The 19,984-nt window shown below is 45.7% G+C and overlaps 1 protein-coding gene across 1 annotated transcript in view; it reads left to right on the plus strand.

Annotated features, from left to right (window-relative positions):
* LOC106576554 (protein O-mannosyl-transferase TMTC2) overlaps positions 1-19,984 on the plus strand; it is a 90,352-nt gene that overhangs the window by 50,278 nt on the left and 20,090 nt on the right. The window contains exons 3-8 of the mRNA XM_045700032.2: positions 4,136-5,015; positions 5,331-5,445; positions 6,230-6,315; positions 7,486-7,670; positions 8,296-8,374; positions 12,118-12,239. Of these exons, the coding sequence (XP_045555988.1) occupies positions 4,136-5,015; positions 5,331-5,445; positions 6,230-6,315; positions 7,486-7,670; positions 8,296-8,374; positions 12,118-12,239 (1,467 nt within the window). The remainder of the gene's footprint in view (positions 1-4,135; positions 5,016-5,330; positions 5,446-6,229; positions 6,316-7,485; positions 7,671-8,295; positions 8,375-12,117; positions 12,240-19,984) is intronic.

The raw sequence follows: 19,984 nt of genomic DNA on the forward strand, positions 1-19,984 counted from the left end.
GAAAGGTTGAAGTTCGTAATAGAGAAGTGCAGAAAAGTAAGCAGGTGAGTTTATCTTAGTGCTTTAGAGGAATTGGTGGAGTTTCAGACTCTCACTCAGAATTTAAGGGAAATTAAGCGACCATTTTGTCTCAATTTACCCTGATTGAGGAATCGCCATCACCGTCGACAGACCGCGGCTTTGGCCTTTTGAGTCCGAGATTGATCTTCAAGTAAATTAAGTAAAGATTGGGAATTGGGAGAGGAAATGGAGCCAGATTGAATTTTTCATACCGCATTTTCCCCAGACAAGAAGAACAAGACGATCCCATCAATAACCTCATCTCCTCTGTGTAGAAATACATAGCCTCTTCCTTTGTGTGTCTGCTTTCTGGTTCAGAAATCAATATCCAATTCTTCCCTCTGAGTTTCTTACTTCCTTCAGCCCAAAAATCTTCAAATCTCTCCGGTCATATTTGATATCTTTCCACAGAAAGAGAAGACTGAAAACACAGATTTTTTGTAATTGGTTTATCTCACAGTCAAATGTACCTCATCTCAAAGGAAATCTTCTCCTCAGAGAGATGAAATTGTCTCACACTCTCAGTTCTGAAGTGAAGGTCCAACAAATGAAGCATGTCTATTGTCCAGGACAAGTCAATCCTAATAAACTCCTTAGTCCTAATTTAAGGGTAATTGGAGATGCAGGTTTCAAAAACTCGTACGCACTAGTATGGTCATAACCTTCGCTGAGCAGGACTATTTGAAAATAGTTTCTCTCTGAGCTCTCTGTTGAGAGTTAACTGGGGCTATGTTTATGTGCTTATGAATATATTTGATTTGATATACAGAATGTACGTTACTTCCAGCTGAACTGTAGGCTACTGACACTTTTAAAGAGGATTTTCTCTGTTTACAGTTAGGAGCACAATGACATTGTTTGAGGAATAATCCATCAGGTTTAAACTGTACAATATCATTCTTTGGCAATGAGACTAACCATTTTCATACTGCCGTGCCAACCAGAGCCATACTGTGCTGGCTCTGATCCTTTCTGTTCACATTGATCTTTGCAGCGTGACAACCGTAACTATGGTAGATGCGTGACCAGGCCAGTGCAGTACAGCTCAGCTTGGCATGGCTCGGCTCGGCATGACTCGGTGCGTTTTAGGAGTGTGAAAAGAGGGTGAGAACTAGAGACCTCGGCTGTGCAGCTGCCTGGCTGCCTGTGTCATGCTGGGGATAACACTTACTCAGTCTACTCATCTCTGCGGTGCTCTGAGATGATTTTATATTGACTTTGTAACCTCATTTAAAGTAGGAAGTAAATTAGGTCTGTAATTGCGAAACAGACAGAAATGTTCAAAGGCCTGGTGAGATTGTGATGAAAACACTTACACACACACACACACACACACACACACACACACACACACACACACACACACACACACACACACACACACACACACACAGCTCTCATGCCACCCCCACAGGTTCAGCCAGAGTTCACTGGAGGCTGGTGTGTGGATGGAAGAAACACTCTCTGTCTGTACTGTACAGTAGGGAGAAGAGAGAACTCCCTGGTCTCTGTCTGGACAGTAGAAAGCCTATATTTTAATTTATATATTATATTTTAAAAAGCCTCCATACAGATTCATCCAAATTAATTACATTTCTTCTTTAGACCATCAGACCAACGGATTATGATAAACTGGATTATGAGATCACAATACATCATAAGGGGGCCATGCATGCTTATGACATGTGTTATAATGCATTCAAACTGCGTTATACCTACAGGCTTGAAGTAAAGTGTTTCCCCAACTTTCTCCTGAGAGAGAGCAATATGTTCTGTTCAACTGGTATATGTGTCAATACATTCCTTTCACAGCTGCAGCCTCTCTCTTCCGGACTGCGGTGACCCCTAAGTCTAGACAGATGTGACTTAATTAGCCAGAATCGGGGGGGTCAAGGACGTGACCGGACAACCTTCGGTAACCATAGCAACGGTAACTCTAGACTTTAAAGTTTTGCTGACCTGTCCAGAGGACAGGGCTCGTATTCACAAGGTATGAGTCAGAGTGCTGATCTAGGATCAGGTTCCTCCGTGTCCATATAATCCTATTCATTATGATGTAAAAGACTAAACTGATCAGCACTCCTACTCTGAATATGGGCCCAGGAGTGTGACCCTGTAAAACAAAGTGAAATAATATTTGAGCTGTTCTCTACTTATCATACAGTCGTCCCCTGGCTGCTTTCTGTTTCAGCCTTTTTTGATTCGAGTAGTGCTCTAATCTATTCATCAAAAAATACAATTCCCAGATTTTTATGAGCCTAACATGCCAAAAAAGGTCTTACTTCCTATGCCAGATATGTATTCATAAAGCCATTAGGAACTGTAAAAATAGCAAACAATCTCTCTTAATGTCCATTTTCCTCTGAGAAGTTCATGAGGGGATGGGTTAGTAACATTTGTCAGTTGTAATGAAGTTTTGAAGTTACTAGTCCTGGTCTAACTACACTAATGTCCCTGATGGAGCTGAAAGCTGAACGTGGTGACAGGCCAGTGGAAGGTGTTTAATAAGGACCCTGACGCTGATCATGCCATGGCATTAATCCTCTTATAGCTTTAAACAGAATCTACATACCGACACAGTGAGCTCTGAGCTGATTAAAAGTCACTCTCCACTCTATCTGAAATGGGCCAACAATCTGAATCAGGCCCTCCCCACTCTACTTCTCCCAGCATACACTAGGGCAGCATCTGACATGGCACCCTTTTCCCTACACTATGTATGGATTAGGGTGCCATTTCGGAACCCACCCTAGGCCTGAGTTGTGCAGTCAAATTGCACTCGAGGCTTAGCTAGTCTAAACACATAGCCTATTTGGGCATACAAGACACCATGCTACAATACATGGACGGATCTGTTCTAAATCAATTTTAGAGGCATTGCTTTACAGGAAGATGGATGAACGGAATAAGAATGAGAGAAGCACAGTGCCGCCGTGATGTCATCGTATGCAGTTGGTAGTAGGGTCCAGTGTCGTGGTCTATTGGTCATGTATAGTAGATGCTCTGTTTATTTGACATGTCTTTATTGGGGCAAAGGAAACTGTTAAACTCCACCGGCACCAAGTGCTCCAGAATGTTAGAGGTCAATTGATCTAAAGGAGTGTGTGGGGAATGATGAGGGAGTGGTTTTCTTAGCTTGATCATTTTTATTTAACCTTTATTTAACCAGGAAAAGCCTGGTTAAATGAAAGGGAATTCATTGAAATGTATATTTGAATGTACATAGGCCTAACTGTAATTAATGTAGGTATGAGTTTAGCGTACATTTTACATTGAGTTTCACAGCTACTTTATTGGGCAGTAATAGCATATGTTCACCTCTAATTGGCCTAGCCTACCAGTATTTCTCATCCCACAGTCAAATGAGAAGAATCCTTGTCCTTTAGGGCATTATTCTATTAAATCAAACTGAAACATATGAATAGAGGTGACACCAACATGGAGGGTCATTTGATAAAGATTCCCACAAGTATGTTTTCTGATGAATGTGAAGTGTTAATATCCCCCATTTAGTCTCTCAGTGCTATCAATGCTTAATTTCTCAAAAAATGCTTTCTGTGTTTGTGTAGCAACAGAGCCATATTATTTCTGGCCGTTGTAGATACTTTTTTCAGAGGACTTGCCAATAATACACAGAGCGCTTGGCTGTGTCAATTGCGCATGAACACGGCTTGTGCCCTGGGCAGCTTTTGCAAAAACATTCCTTCCATTTCATTCCTCATTTCTAAACAGTTCTATTCTAGAAATTCCTCGCGATGTGAAATCATAAAGGTCATCGACCTTTCACATGGTCGAGATTTAAATCAAAATTCTACATTTCGCACTGATGTTTATGAATACACACCAAATAAACCAAAACCAAATGCTTCTGTGTTAAAGAAAATATCTACTACTTTGTCTAATAGATTTGACTTAGTTTCAGCCCAATAAACTATTTCTAGTTACCAATGCATTCCCAGAATGCGAGCAGGAACGTTTTCAGAATACTAAAGTTTTCTAAAAGTTCCCTGAACGTTTCACAGAAGTCCCAGGGTAGTTCCCATAACATTCCTATAATGTTTTCTCTCTCCTGCAGAAGAGGAACACCACTGTACTGCTGAGTGTGAGTGTGTTGGTCTCCTGGGGCGTGCTTCTCCTGGCTGCTCGTCTCTACTGGATGGGTAACAAGCCCCCCAACTTCTCCAACTCAGACAACCCGGCAGCCGACTCACCGCATCTTCTCACGCGAACTCTGACCTTCCTCTACCTGCCCGCCGCCAACGCCTGGCTCCTCCTTTGCCCTGTCCAGCTCAGCTTCGATTGGTCCATGGACGCTCTACCACTAATCAAGACCTTTGCTGATTGGAGGAATCTTCACACTGTAGCCTTCTATGCTGGATTTACTCTCCTGGCCTGGTATGGCCTCCGTAGCAGCCCCGACTCCAAGGCCAAGGAGACCAATGGGAAAGCTCACTTGGTGAATGGGAAGGCCCTCACCAATGGGCACAGCTACCATCCTCCAGACGGCAACCACAACAACCACACCATAAACTCAGAGCAGGGCTCTCCAAAGACCAATGGGAAAACCACCCTCAACGGGAATGGGTTCACCAAAACCTACCAATGTTCCCCTCGGACCTCCCTAGCCACCCTCCCCTCCACGGAGAACGTGGTGGTCTTCTCCCTGGGCCTACTCTCGCTGCCCTTCCTCCCGGCCACAAACCTGTTCTTCTATGTGGGCTTCGTGGTGGCCGAGCGGCTGCTGTACATACCCAGCATGGGCTTCTGTCTGCTGGTGGCGGTGGGGACCCGAGCCCTGTACGTCAGGCTGAGAACCAGGGGCCCCAGGGTCGTGCTGCTGGGTCTGTGCGCGGGCCTGGTGCTGCTGTACGGCATCAAGACGGTGCTGAGGAACAGAGACTGGAGCAACGAGGAGATGCTCTACAAGTCAGGGATCAGTGTTAACCCCGCTAAAGGTAGTGTGGAGGAGACTGTTGACTAGCCAACACATTCTGGAATATGGGCCTTTGGTTTGGTACTTTAGCCCCACTGTGATAAAGTTAGGCCTGAGAGTTACATCACTCTAGATTAGATTAGATTAGAAAATGTTTCAGTTCTATATTATTCTAGGTCCAGGACAAGGCTTATTCTATAGCTGAGAAACTGGCCCATAAAGAATAAAATATATGTCATAAATGATTTGTAATCTTTCCTCATAAATGCAAAACTCAAGATCTTTCCATTACACAATACCTGTATTTACGTGACAGACGCCTGTCTCTCTTTGTTAGCATGGGGCAACCTGGGAAATGTCCTGAAGAACCAGGGCAAGATGGCCGAGGCGGAGAGGGCGTACCGGAATGCCCTGTATTACCGGGGAAACATGGCTGACATGTTGTATAATCTGTGAGTGTGAGACGTGTCATCTCTGCATCTCTCAACTACCTCAACAAGGATGAAGGGCCATGAAAGCTACCATCCATCAATACTGCTTAGACAGACAGGGAGAATAACGGGATGGAGGGAGAGGGGGATGGAGGGAGAGGGGGATGGAGGGAGAGAGAGAGGGAGGGAGAGGGGGATGGAGGGAGAGGGGGATGGAGGGAGAGGGGGATGGAGGGAGAGAGAGAGAGAGGGAGGGAGAGAGAGAAAAGTCATGAAGAGAAGGAGCGGGCAGTGTAGAAACAGAGAGGAAGATGATAGAGAGGAAATGGGTTGTTTTATCCCCAGATGGGATCCTGTTCCCCTTGACAGTGATTTCATTAATCATGATTTACGGGGCTCTGGGAAAACATGAAGGCAGTTCTAATACCCACATTAACCCTCTGAGTGTCAAAGGTGCCAAGCCTCATAACCGGCCCACATTTCCCGCTCACCTGACAGTGTTTTTCTTCCCCTCTCTCTACTCCCTGTCCCCCTGTCAAGAAACAGGAAGAGTCACCTTTGTCAACAAACACATTTCTGTGTTTACATGACACACCTTTAATGAAGGTGTCGTTCTGAGATTACGGATGGTTAACAAATAAACCAAATAAACCGAGTGTCACTAAACACTGTCTAATGTCATGCTGCAATTAGATTTAAAACCCAAACAGTCAGAGTTGCCACATGGTTTCCCTGATTGCCCTGTAGACCTCTCTTTCCTCTGCTTCATTCTACCATAATTCTGGACCTGTCTTCTTTCCACCAGGGGTTTGCTGCTTCAAGAGAACCACAGGTCCTCAGAAGCACTGCATTACTATAAGCTGGCCATTGGGAGCAGGCCAACTCTGGCGTGTAAGTATTGCTAAGAGGCCATTTCCTAAAATGGCGTATTGCGGGGCTGAAGTGATTGCGATCGGGGCCTGCCGGTGGAGATGAAAGGAGCTAATACGGGCCCTACCTAATGGGTTGTCTCTGGCTTTGTTTAATTCAATTACATGAATTGAATGTTACATTCAGGTTTTCATCACGGCCCAGTGTTAATGCTGAATTAGTTGTCATGCATGCGTCTGTCTGGCTCATTTCAGAGGTCTATCGGACCGTTTCAGCCGACAGTCTAATGGAAGTCAATCTCACTCTTGACTGCTCACGTATGTAATGTGTAGACATATTTTACTGTATCAGACTAGCAGAGGACGGGAAAAGCAGGGGATTTGGGTTGCATGAGTTACTTGTTAATTCCTCAGTTTTTCTCATCAACCTCTCTTTCAACCTCTCTGGACTCTACCCACACACTCACACATACTACACTGACACTCCAACACACACACAAACTGTCACGGATCCCTCCGAAACTGTCATTACTCACACCTGGTCCCTATTCCCATTGATTAGTAATTGTATACGTGTGCCCTTTGTTCACCATTGTCTGGTCGATTATTGTTCCAATGTCCGTTGGTCGTGTGAGTTCCTGTGCTTTGTAGTTTTGGCTTTCGTGCCGCGTGTATTGCACAGATGATTACGGGTCTCGTCCCGTGTGGTATCATTGTGCGATTGTGTATTTATTCGAGGTCTTTTGTTTGGGTTTCTACCCTGTGTTTTGTATACGTGTTTGTTTGGTCTTCGTCCCCGTGCCTTTACACGGCACGCTGTAATTTGGGAAATAAAAACCCCTATTACGCATTCCTGCACCTGTCTCCCGACCCTTTATACCAACATGACAGTAAGTAAGCATTTCACTGTAAAGTCTACACCTGTTGTATTCAACGCATGTGACAAATAAAATGTGATTCGTTTTCTCGCCCCTAAACCTTTTCCCTGCTTCTATCTATCCCCTCTGTTTCTCCATTTCTACCCCCCTCTCTTTCTGCTCTAATCCTCCGCCTCTGCCCCCTCTCTTCCCCCATTTCTCATCCTCTGCCTTCTCTCTCCCTCATTCCTCTTCCTCTGTCCTCCCTTTCCCCCTCCTCCACCCCGTCTTCTCCCTCTGTTCCCCCTCCTCTGCGCCGTCTCGTCACCCCACAGCGGCCTACTTGAACACGGGCATCATCCTGATGAACCAGGGTGGTCTGGAGGAGGCCAAGAGGACCTTTGTAACCTGCGCTGAGATCCCAGACGAGAACCTGAAGGACCCCCATGCCCACAAGAGCTCCGTCACCAGCTGCCTGTACAACTTGGGCAAGCTGCTCCACGAGCAGGGCCTGCAGGAGGTATGATACTACAGTACTCTACACTACAGTGGAGACAGGGCAGTGGCTGCGGCGTAGAAATGCAATGGATAGAATCTATAAAAGTACACTTCAATACAGTACATTAGAACCAGAGCAATGGCCGAGATGTAGAAATAAAATGAATAGCATGTATTGAGGTGCACTACACTACTGTACAGTGGAGCCATGGCATAAACATAGAAATCCAATGGATAGAGGTGCACTACACCACAGTACAGTGGAGCCATGGCAGAAACATAGAAATATAATCTATGAAGGTGCACTACAGTACAGTACAGTGGAGCCATGGTAGAAACGTATAAATACAATGGATAAGATGTATACAGCAAATGTAGTTTGATAGCATACTGTGATAGTGTACTTAAGCTCTGGAGTTTCCTGAAAACTAGCTGTCTGAAAACTTTCTTAAGCTTCCGGCCTTGGCTTTATATGAGCTCAGCCACTGCTCAAATGAACTAACTCTTCATCCATGACAAAATGACAGAGCCGACTAAAGACTCATCTTCCTGAAGCCCTTTCCATTAGACAGTGAGGAAGAGGCTTGGTGGATGGTGACACACTGATGAAACACACTGTGACTAACTGCCCTGCCCCTCTATGACAGGAGGCTCTGTCTGTCTTTAGAGAAGCGGTGCAGAAAATGCCGAAGCAGTTTGCACCTCAGAGTCTCTACAACATGATGGGTGAGTAATAGCAGGAGAAGATTTATTTTTTCACTAATATTTGGGGGGGATTCTTCCCCCATCTCTACTCACCAAGTTCAATAAACATGGCACTTTACAAAACAAACAGTTCATACATTCTCATACATCAGGGTTACTCGACTCTTACCCTACGAGTCCAGAGCCTGCTGATTTTCTGTCTTTCCTGAAAATGAATTGCACACACCTGGTGTCCCATGTTTAAATCAGTCCCTGATTAGAAGGGAACAATGAAAAAATGGTCCCGGGTTTAGTTTGAGGGTCATATATCATCATGTACTGTATTGTTAACATCCTAGAATCTGGTGAAAGGGAACGAAAGAGTAAAGGTGAGCATTTTCTAAAGATTGACATAGTTCAAGCACAGACCAAGCTCAACCATGGGCTGAAAATGAAAGTTTCCAGTGAAAGTGTTTCCCAGGATCAAAGCCAGGACCAACCCATGTCCTGGAGACTGTTTCTGTTTCCGACCCCAGCTCACCATATCACTCTACCCAAATCACTCTACCTTAGATCACTCTCCACTCTACCATCACTCTACCCTGGATCACTCTCCACTCTACCCAAATCACTCTACCCTAGATCACTCTCCACTCTACCATCACTCTACCCTAGATCGCTCTCCACTCTACCTTCACTCTACCCTGGATCACTCTCCACTCTACCATCACTCTACCCTAGATCACTCTCCACTCTACCATCACTCTACCCTGGATCACTCTCCACTCTACCATCACTCTACCCTGGATCACTCTCCACTCTACCATCACTCTACCCTGGATCACTCTTCACTCTACCCTGGATCACTTTCCACTCTACCATCATTCTACCCTAGATCACTCTCCACTCTACCATCACTCTACCCTAGATCACTCTCCACTCTACCATCACTCTACCCTGGATCACTCTCCACTCTACCATCACTCTACCCTGGATCACTCTCCACTCTACCATCACTCTACCCTAGATCACTCTCCACTCTACCATCACTCTACCCTAGATCACTCTCCACTCTACCATCACTCTACCCTAGATCACTCTCCACTCTACCATCACTCTACCCTGGATCACTCTCCACTCTACTGTCACTCTACCCTGGATCACTCTCCACTCTACCGTCACTCTACTCTGGATCACTCTCCACTCTACCATCACTCTACCCTAGATCACTCTCCACTCTACCATCACTCTACCCTAGATCACTCTCCACTCTACCATCACTCTACCCTGGATCACTCTCCACTCTACCATCACTCTACCCTAGATCACTCTCCACTCTACCATCACTCTCCACTCTACCATCACTCTACCCTAGATCACTCTCCACTCTACCATCACTCTCCACTCTACCATCACTCTCCACTCTACCATCACTCTACCCTAGATCACTCTCCACTCTACCATCACTCTCCACTCTACCATCACTCTACCCTGGATCACTCTCCACTCTACCGTCACTCTACCCTGGATCACTCTCCACTCTACCGTCACTCTACCCTGGATCACTCTCCACTCTACCATCACTCTACCCTGGATCACTCTCCACTCTACCATCACTCTACCCTAGATCACTCTCCACTCTACCATCACTCTACCCTGGATCACTCTCCACTCTACCATCACTCTCCACTCTACCATCACTCTACCCTGGATCACTCTCCACTCTACCATCACTCTACCCTGGATCACTCTACCCTAGATCCCTGTCTAGCACAGTGTTCTGCAGGGCTGACAGTCAGGAATTAAAATGGAGTTGACAGGTATCTCTGGTATTCTGTTCATGGGGAAGCAAACTAATTTGTCTTCTGGGGTAGATTTAGTTTGACAGTCTACCTGGAGCCATGTCAGGCTTTTGAATTACTGAAGGTGAAAAGCTGGGTAGTGGCAACAGCTTCACCGCGTGACGGGGAAGACTTGGCACAGGGAGACGACTTTAATCATCCAAATATCCTTCTTAATTCCCACCTATCACATACGATAATTCTCCTCATCTTTGATTCATGTAATTGAGGAAGATGTGTTTAGAATGACTCATTCTGGTGGTAGTAGAACAACCTGCTTATGGTCTTCAGTTTCTCCCCCAAAAAAGAGATTTCCCCGTATTATCTCCATGAAATGAAGCTATTTGATGTGCTTTAAGCAGATAACATCGGTTTAATTCCATTCCAACACCACAGCTCCAAAATATGCAGGCAATCCTAATGTAGATGTGTATCAGGATTCAAAGGGAATTCAAACTAAGCTGGCTATAATAAGTCATGTCCCATGTTGTGTTATTCTATCACTAATTACATTATTAGAAGCCCTTCCTGATTGCATGGTTGAGATTGCTGTGCCGTGTCGGCAACATTCTTGGGATGACGCGTGGTGGGGGCCTGAGAAGAGGGAGAGTGTTTGTTCAGGTGAGAGGGGGGCTGTCATCTGGGCCCCGGGGATCGGCGCCACTGCGCTGGGATCAGATCTGGGATTCTCACGGCTTTGAGAACAGAGACGTCCCCCGAGAGAAACCAGTCACGCTCCAACTGAAATTGGGGTCAGGGGTTTGATTTAACGGAGGAATATTTATTTTTTATTGGTGGAATGACGATTGTTTTTAGGAATGGAGGGCTGGAAGTGGGTCGGGCTCCATCTGCCTTGTTATCAGCCGTGCACCTGTTGGAGATCTATTATAGAACTCTATTCATGAGACACTGGGAAGCACTGGAACATGCCATCATTCATATCAGAAGTCACAGGCAGGGAGAGAGCAGCGGGGAGGTAGCTTCCATGCAACCAGCAGTTTTTACATTGTGCTGTGTAAATACTCTCTTGGTTGCATGGAAGGTAGTGGTGAGTCTGCTCTCACCCAACTCACTGTCCCTCCGCTCTCCCTCCCTCTGAGAAAAGGGGACAGTCTTCCAGCTGATGGGGAAACTTAAGTTGCACTGCATAATTTTTTGCCCCGTGCACCAATTCATGTTGTTACTCCTATGACCAGAGAAAGTACCTCGATATTAAAAAAGACACAAGCAGCTAAAAGCAACGCAAGGTCATAGAAACACACTGCTATACTCATTAATTGCAGCTGCAGTGCTGGTTTTAGCGTGAGTGGAAGTAGGGAGAACATATTTTATGGCTTATGAAAGTGTTGAACCAAAGTGTTGGCAGTGCTGAGTAACAACAAACATGAACTTACTCATAAAAACAGCAGCTCTCTCTAGTCATGGTTTTAAAAGATTTGAAATGTCACAGTATCACCTCTGAGGTATTTGATTGGCCAAAGGTAGACCTATAGGTGCACTTAATTTGCTCTCTAGGCTTGCTGGGTAGGCAGAGTTCTACATTCACACACATGAAATGGTTCAAAATGGGAACACTTTGCCTTCCCGAGGCTAGGACTGCTGAATCAAGTGCACCAACAGCACGAAAACGAATAAAAAAAATAGGAACACAAGGCTTTATCGTTGGGTTTTGTACAGAAATGTTTGGTGATCGACTAGGAATACCATGGATCGCGATCGACCGGTTGGTGACCAATGCGCTAGATAGATAGAAAGGAAAGTCACAGAACCCATCATACTACAACATCTTTGATACGAGTCTTCCTCTTAGTATAAAGTGTCAGAGAAGCCATTGAGGTCATGGGTCTCTCTACGACCCCTTTCCTCTGACCTCTGAATGTTGACCCCCCCATACAGTAGGAGAGGCTGTATCACCCATGACCTGTGACCTTTGACCCCTAACAGGAGAGGCCTACATGAGGCTGAATAGGCTGGAGGAGGCGGGCCACTGGTACAGAGAGTCGCTCAGGGCCAAGACAGACCACATCCCCGCACACCTGACCTACGGGAAACTCCTGTCCATCATTGTAAGTCCATCCTCTACCAACTTCTTTAAGGCCAGACAATTCCTCACATTCATTGATTACAGCTGCGTAAAAGTGCATTTTTATTACATTTTTTACAACAGAACACGACAAAAGACAACACAGAAGCTAGAGATGCACTGATGTGGATATTTTGGGATATCTGATATTTCTTTGCAATATCAACCAATACAGACATTTCTGTTTCATTTGATGTCTTTTTTTACCATTCTGGTACAGATACAAACAAAATGTCTATGTTCATAAGGCTAATAAGAAAATATGTAAAATAGCTTAAATATGGGAAAGGAGTAATAATTTGTATTTTCATAACAAAGTGGAAAGTTCAGGACAACTCAAGGAAGAGCATCAGGTAATATTGTGTATGATCTGATGTGTAGAAAAGAAGATTTGCATTCCTTTGAATGGATTTCTGCCAGTCATTCTGTGCAGAATCGTGCAGTTTTGACACGTTTCAGATATGCATTGAAATATATGTGACCGGTTACAGGGTCTGAGGCGTTTGACGCTAGTTCCTACTTACGTCAGAATACTTTCAAAGTAGAATTCAGAACTGTTACGTTGCCATGGAAACCATATGATTACAATCCAAATGAGAGAAACCAGATGCTTTGTGTGACCCCCATAGCATTGGTTATGTTCGGTTCAATAGCACCTTGACCCTCTTCTATCTCTGCCTCTGTGAGAATGATCCTTGTATAATATAATGTTGAGATAATGTTGAGAAAATTATGGTTGGACAGCATTAAGATTCCCATGGAGCAGTGCGTACCTCGAGGACATACTTTTCAGAAAAGGTTCTTTTATTGAAGAATCGAGCTTCGACCCCGGGCGAGATGGACATGTCAGACCTGTAGGTGTAGATATCTGGGTCTGTGTCGTTGTCCACCTGTTTAGTGAACAAAACAGCCCACTGCCAAGTGTCATAATAAAATGTATGTTCAATTTTGTTAGAGGAGTAGAATCCAAGCCAGGTGTAACAGTTTGTTCTTCCAATCAGTGAAGGTCTTGTTGATGAACAGGCGAGCGCAGGCGTGGCCATCTTTAGTGTAGAGCTGCAGACTGACATCAAAGTCAAATGGAGGTTTGTTAACAGGAATCTTCCGGTCAGAGTCATCATACTTAGGGCCGCTCATGATAACAGAGTGCAAGTTGATCAGGGGCCTGACCTGCAGGCCGGGGTTTAGGTATACATTGGCGTCGAAGCTTCCGTAGCTGCACATGCCAAGGGGGCTAACAGAGGTCATTTTATTGTCCTCGTAGAGGGCTCCCATCATCCCCACACCAAGCAGACTCCTTGGGACGTTTGCCCATCTAATTCTGGCATACCCGTTGTTCCAGTTTTCAGTTGATCACTTAGGAGGAAGGTGTTATCAGGGTCGTACTGCTTGCTGCGGGGGTCGTCTTGTGGGTAGTGCTGTGTTATGTGGACTGCCTCCACCACATTCCCCTGCATTTTGAGGATGATTCTGTCCCTATTGTTCTCTATGGATCAGGGCATGAGGTAATAGCTTTGAGTGGCATAAGGAGGTAGGTGCCAAGCCCTCGTGGAGACTGTCTGTGTGTTGAGATTCCCTACCGTGTATTAAGCCCGTTCCTCCAGGGATGGAAGCACCTGTTTAGCGTTATCGTACCACGGGAAGCCCCAGTCTCCCCTTGATGGCACAAAGACTGGTGTGATTAGGCTGTTGCTGTTGGTGTTGTTTTTGCCAACGAGGACATTGTTAGCAAAATGGTGGAGTAGCATCAGGCCATGGCATGGGAAGCTGTGGCCAAATTCAAAGTTCCTGAAGTTACTTATAGAGTTGAGAGTTGGCGCATCTGCAGAGACCAAAGCCAGGGGAAGCAACAGGTGGAAAGAGCAAATAGGCTTTTTCTCTCCATGGTGCACCTGTTAGAAGGAGAATGACTGTCGAATGTCTGTCTCAATCTACAGAGATGAGTGGGAAGTCCTGTAGGTCCAGTTTACATTGGGAGTGTGCTATCCCTTTAAAGGGGCAATCTGCAGTTCAAACAATAACACATCAGTCAACCCACCACTGTTTTGGTAAAGGGAGTGGCTGTAACCACTTTAAAATTCATAGACAGAGCTGTTGATGCAAGGACTGGCCATCCATGATATCAAAAGGATAGTTTTAACCATGTGTTGAGGCTATACAGTGTTTGCTAACAATTACACTGTTTACAAACATTGGAGTAAAACAAGCTTATATTTTGGGTTCTGATGGGGTACGACAGTTGAACTAAGCTCATGAGGCATTTATACAGTAAGTTATATTCTTTAATTTAAAAGTCCCAAAATAGATTTAGTAATCGCAGATTGCCTCTAAGAAAGGCCTCTTCAGTGTTAACCGCTAATTACAGTAGCCACAGCACAACGGATACAAGACCACTGCTGTTTGATGGAAGTGACTATCCAACTCTTACCTGTTCCATGTGAACTACCTCAGAATAGCCCTTAACTTCTTCTCTCAGTTCTAAACGAAATGCGGCTCGCTTAAACCACACAGGCACACACGCTCTCACCGAGCAGGTAGGCAGTGTGAGTTCTCAGAATGATGCCACGCCTTAGAATGGTTTGCATGGTAACCGCGTTGTGAGATTCTGTGTATACAGGCCGTGGCTGCGGATTGGACTTTTTCGGGAATGTTAGTCGCCAACTAATGATCTCAAAGCTTATGCGGATGACGTCATGCGCATGTGTATATTTCTACTTTATGCGTAGAGAACAGGCTACTCAGGTGAATGGTGCTTGTTTAATAAAGTTAGATCAACGCTGAGTCAGTGTCTGCAATATCACATAATGTAGTATTCTACATAACAGAACCGGATATAACAGCATAGTATAACGTTACTGTAAGACAAAAACACCACCGCATTCAATCGAGAAGGATCATTCTTCAAGTTTTACCAGTGAAACATGCAGCATCTGCATACCAACCATTGGATCGTGATCATTTTCATTTGGATATGCGTTTAGATCTTGTTGAGTTATACAGTGTTGTCTCCAAGGAGCCCGCGGCGTTGTCGCCAAGGAGCCCGCGGCGTTGTCGCCAAGGAGCCCGCGGCGTTGTCTCCAAGGAGCCCGCGGCGTTGTCTCCAAGGAGCCCGCGGCGTTGTCTCCAAGGAGCCCGCGGCGTTGTCTCCAAGGAGCCCGCGGCGTTGTCTCCAAGGAGCCCGCGGCGTTGTCGCCAAGGAGCCCGCGGCGTTGTCTCCAAGTAGCCCGCGGCGTTGTCGCCAAGGAGCCCGCGGCGTTGTCGCCAAGGAGCCCGCGGCGTTGTCCCCAAGGAGCCCGCGGCGTTGTCCCCAAGGAGCCCGCGGCGTTGTCCCCAAGGAGCCCGCGGCGTTGTCCCCAAGGAGCCCGCGGCGTTGTCCCCAAGTAGCCCTCGGCGTTGTCTCCAAGTAGCCCTCGGCGTTGTCTCCAAGGAGCCCGCGGCGTTGTCTCCAAGTAGCCCGCGGCGTTGTCTCCAAGGAGCCCGCGGCGTTGTCTCCAAGGAGCCCGCGGCGTTGTCTCCAAGGAGCCCGCGGCGTTGTATCCAAGGAGCCCGCGGCGTTGTCTCCAAGGAGCCCGCGCCGTTGTCTCCAAGGAGCCCGCGCCGTTGTTTTGGACAATGTACAGTGAGTGAATGTTAGAACAGATGGTGTTAATAAACTGTCGCATAGACTACCTGTGTATATATGGTGTTAATAAACTGTCACATAGACTACCTGTGTATATATGGTGTTAATAAACTGTTGCATAGACTACCTGTGTATATATGGTGTTAATAAACTGTCGCATAGACTACCTGTGTATATATGGTGTTAATAAACTGTCACATAGACTACCTGTGTATATATGGTGTTAATAAACTGTCACATAGACTACCTGTGTATATATGGTGTTAATAAACTGTCACATAGACTACCTGTGTATATATGGTGTTAATAAACTGTCACATAGACTACCTGTGTATATATAGTGTTAATAAACTGTCACATAGACTACCTGTGTATATATGGTGTTAATAAACTGTCACATAGACTACCTGTGTATATATGGTGTTAATAAACTGTCATATAGACTACCTGTGTATATATGGTGTTAATAAACTGTCACATAGACTACCTGTGTATATATGGTGTTAATAAACTGTCGCATAGACTACCTGTGTATTTTGCCTGGTGGCACGCTTTTGGCCACATGAGAGAAAAGTGCAGTGGTATCTTACAGTAACATTATACTATGCTGTTATATCCAGTTCTGTTATGTAGAATACTACATTATGTGATCTTGCAGACGTTGATCTAACTTTATTAAACAAGCACCATTCACCTCAGAAGCCTGTTCTCTACGCATAAAGTAGAAAATATACACATGATCAGAACATCATTCACACATGCGCAGAAGCATCAGAATCTTTGGTCTGGCAAACACTCCGTTTCTTAAAATACAAAGCAACAACAAAAGCCTCACCCAAAATGGAATGAAATGGACTTGAACTTGTCCAATAGGAAGCTCATTTTCACATGACCTTGTTAACCAATAGGGCTATAATATATAATATAGTCTATATGCACTGAGTATACCAAACATTAGGAACATGTATATCTGCACCCCCTATTGCCCTCAGAACAGCCTCAATTCATTGGGACATGGACTCTAGAAGATGTCGAAAGCATTCCACAGGGATGCATTCCACAATGAACGCTTAAAAATCCTTCTTTAACCTGTCTCCTCCTCTTCATCTACACTGATTGAAGTGGATTTAACAAGTGCCATCAATACGGGATCATAGCTTTCACCTGAATTCACCTGGTCAGTCTGTCATGGAAAGAGCAGGTGTTCATAATGTAGGTATTGTTAACCACTAGACTACAACACTTAAGACCATTCATGAAGTCAGTTAACAGATAGAAAAACGTTCTACAGCTGTACTGGAAATGACCTCTAACATCATTGCCATTACCATCAATGTAACTACAACCTGCCTCTATTCTAATCCATTCATTTCACTCTTTGTCCTCCAGTGTCCTTCCTGACTGTCCACACATTCTCAAATAGGCTTCGGCTCACACAAAGCGTGATGAAGCAATGCAAACTCATGCTTTTGTCTTTGGTGGCCGAAAGGAAAAAGACGCGTAGAATAATGGTATGCAAATGCAAGATGTTTTTTTTTAAATGTTAGGCTAATTGCAGTCTTTTGAGATATTTGAGATAAAATAGCAGAGAGACAAACTTCTGCCACTATAAACTTTGTTGATACGACAACCAAGGAGATAATGGATTGAGGAATAATTATTGTCTACGGGTACAAGCTTGTAAAAAACTATCAGGCTCTCCGCTGGGTGTGTGATTGTCTCAAGGTCACAGCCAGGGGGGTGGGGTGTGTGTGTGTGTGTGGTGTGTGTGTGTGTGTGTGTGTGTGTGTGTGTGTGTGTGTGTGTGTGTGTGTGTGTGTGTGTGTGTGTGTGTGTGTGTGTGTGTGTGTGTGTGTGTGTGTGTGTGTGTGTGACATTATTAAATGTGTGTGGTGTTATGAAGCGCTCCAGCTAGGCCTGCTGGGTCCAGTATTTCCTTCCCAGACTTCTCCCCTACAGGTTTGGCTGTTTGTTCTGAGGTGCACTCTGACCCCCAGCCTCCTTCCATCCACCTCTCTCATTCACTCCCACAGTGTTTTGGGGAGAGAAAAAACGTGCGTGACAACGTGTTCACAGCTGACTTGGGTTAGTTAGGAGGACTTTATGGAGAGGAACCCTGTTAGAACCCACTGAACCAGTCCTGCTGAGCCCTTGTGAGGAGTTTGACCTTCTGTTCTTCTCCTTCCACAGCCTGAGGTAACTGAGGTACTAGGACTCTACAGGAGGTTTTGCTCTTCAGCGTACCACATCATCCATCCCACTCTCCTTCTATCCTCCTCACTGATATCAGAGGAGTTACAGCTGCACCCCTAGGGGTCCGGTCTGGGCTGAGGAAGGGTCTCGCTCCCAAACTCACTAATTTCCCCTTTTCCTAATCTGATTTCAGTTCCATTCCCCTAAACCCCCAGTCTCCCTGGGTTCAGACCCGAGTCACCCCAGCACAGCTGGACATCTGCTGGGTCCCCCGGGTCCCTACATCCGGGGCCCTGAGCCACGAGTGGCCCCTCATAACTGAGCCCTTAACAACAGGAGATTAGGACACGACTAGACCTGGGACAATGGGCTGCCGGACAGGACTTAATGCAATTACCCTGCTTCCTTATTTAATCACTCAATCAGGGAGAGATTTTGGGCCGTCTTGCCACGGGGGACCTACGTATTGATAATGCAGCTGGCTCATAAGGAGTCAACCGACTCGGGGAAAGGGTCAAAGTGTCAAACTCAAGTCCCACCTCACCCTGACGTGTACTACAGTACGTGACTTCACTGTTTCATTCGTAAAGAGTCATGTACTTTAATGGGGTTAGTGAGGTTGTATAGTTTTGTGGTTTGTTCTTTGTTCAGTTTGGCTTTGAACTCTTCGTTCACAGTAACCAGGTTAGAGTCTAGACTGATATATGTATGCTAAAGCCCTCTGTGGCTGGCTACACTCGGAGTTGGCGCTAACGCTACCCGCTAAAGCCCTCTGAGGCCTGCTACTCCCTCCCAAGACAGGCTCGAATATGCTAGATAAGAGGGTCAGAGGAATAAAAAACAACCTTATCAAGAACTTAGGATAAGACCCAGATGCAGACAGCTAGAGTCACAGATGTTTATTGACCCAAACAGGGGGCAGGCAAAAGACAGGTCACAGGCAGGCAGAGGTCTGTAATCCAGGGCAGAGTCAATAAGGTACAGGGGTCAGGACAGGCAGAGGTTCGTAAACGGGTCAGAGTCAGGCAGGTACAGAACGTCAGGCAGGCTCGGGGTCAGGGCAGGCAGAATGGTCAGAACTGGGGAAACTAGGAAACAGAACTAGAGAGAGCAATGAGATGGGAAAACACTCTGGTGAGACCTGACAAGACAAGATGAACTGGCAACAGACAAACAGAGAACACAGGTATAAATACACGGGGATAATGGGAAGAGACAAGCACAAAGACAGGTGAAACAGATCAGGGTGTGACAAACCTAGCGTTCATGTACATTTAACGTTGCACACCTCTCGCAATCCTCCAAATGCGACACGGCCCAGTCCATTGAAGGACCACAGTATTGTGTTTAACAGTCCACCTTCTGACACTGGCTGGGAAAGAAGCCAGGGAAAATATGACAAAGTCATCTGGACAATTAGTTGTCTTCTTTCATTTAGAGCGAACACGGGCATGAGAAATAGTTAATGAACCAAGCCTAATACGCCCAGTCCACTTATTCTATGTAGAATGGCAAATCCATAGCCAATATGGAAGCAATCAGTGCGGAAGCGTGAACAATGGGAGGGGGGGGGACCGTACACACAGAGGCAGCGGTATCGCTTTCAGTTTGTTGCGAGGCTATAGTGCGATACACACTCTCTGACTGAGAAAAGGTGATAGTGTGACACACACACACACACACACACACACTCTGCTGCTGGGGGAAAAGGGGGTTTGAAGCGTTCTCTGTGGAGTACAGTTTCCTGGTTTACAGTTGAGGCCCTGCTACCACGTGTCAACTCATGCATGAAAGCGTAGGAAAATAATCCGTAGCAGATGCAGAGTAAACTCAGATGATTGTTGTTGCCCTACAGGATATGGTGATTGTTTGAAACAACCTGGCACATCAGGGGCATATGGAACGGTTGCTCA

This window comes from Salmo salar, chromosome 17, assembly GCF_965601325.2.
Source record: "Salmo salar chromosome 17, fSalSal1, whole genome shotgun sequence".
NCBI classification, from domain to species: domain Eukaryota; kingdom Metazoa; phylum Chordata; class Actinopteri; order Salmoniformes; family Salmonidae; genus Salmo; species Salmo salar.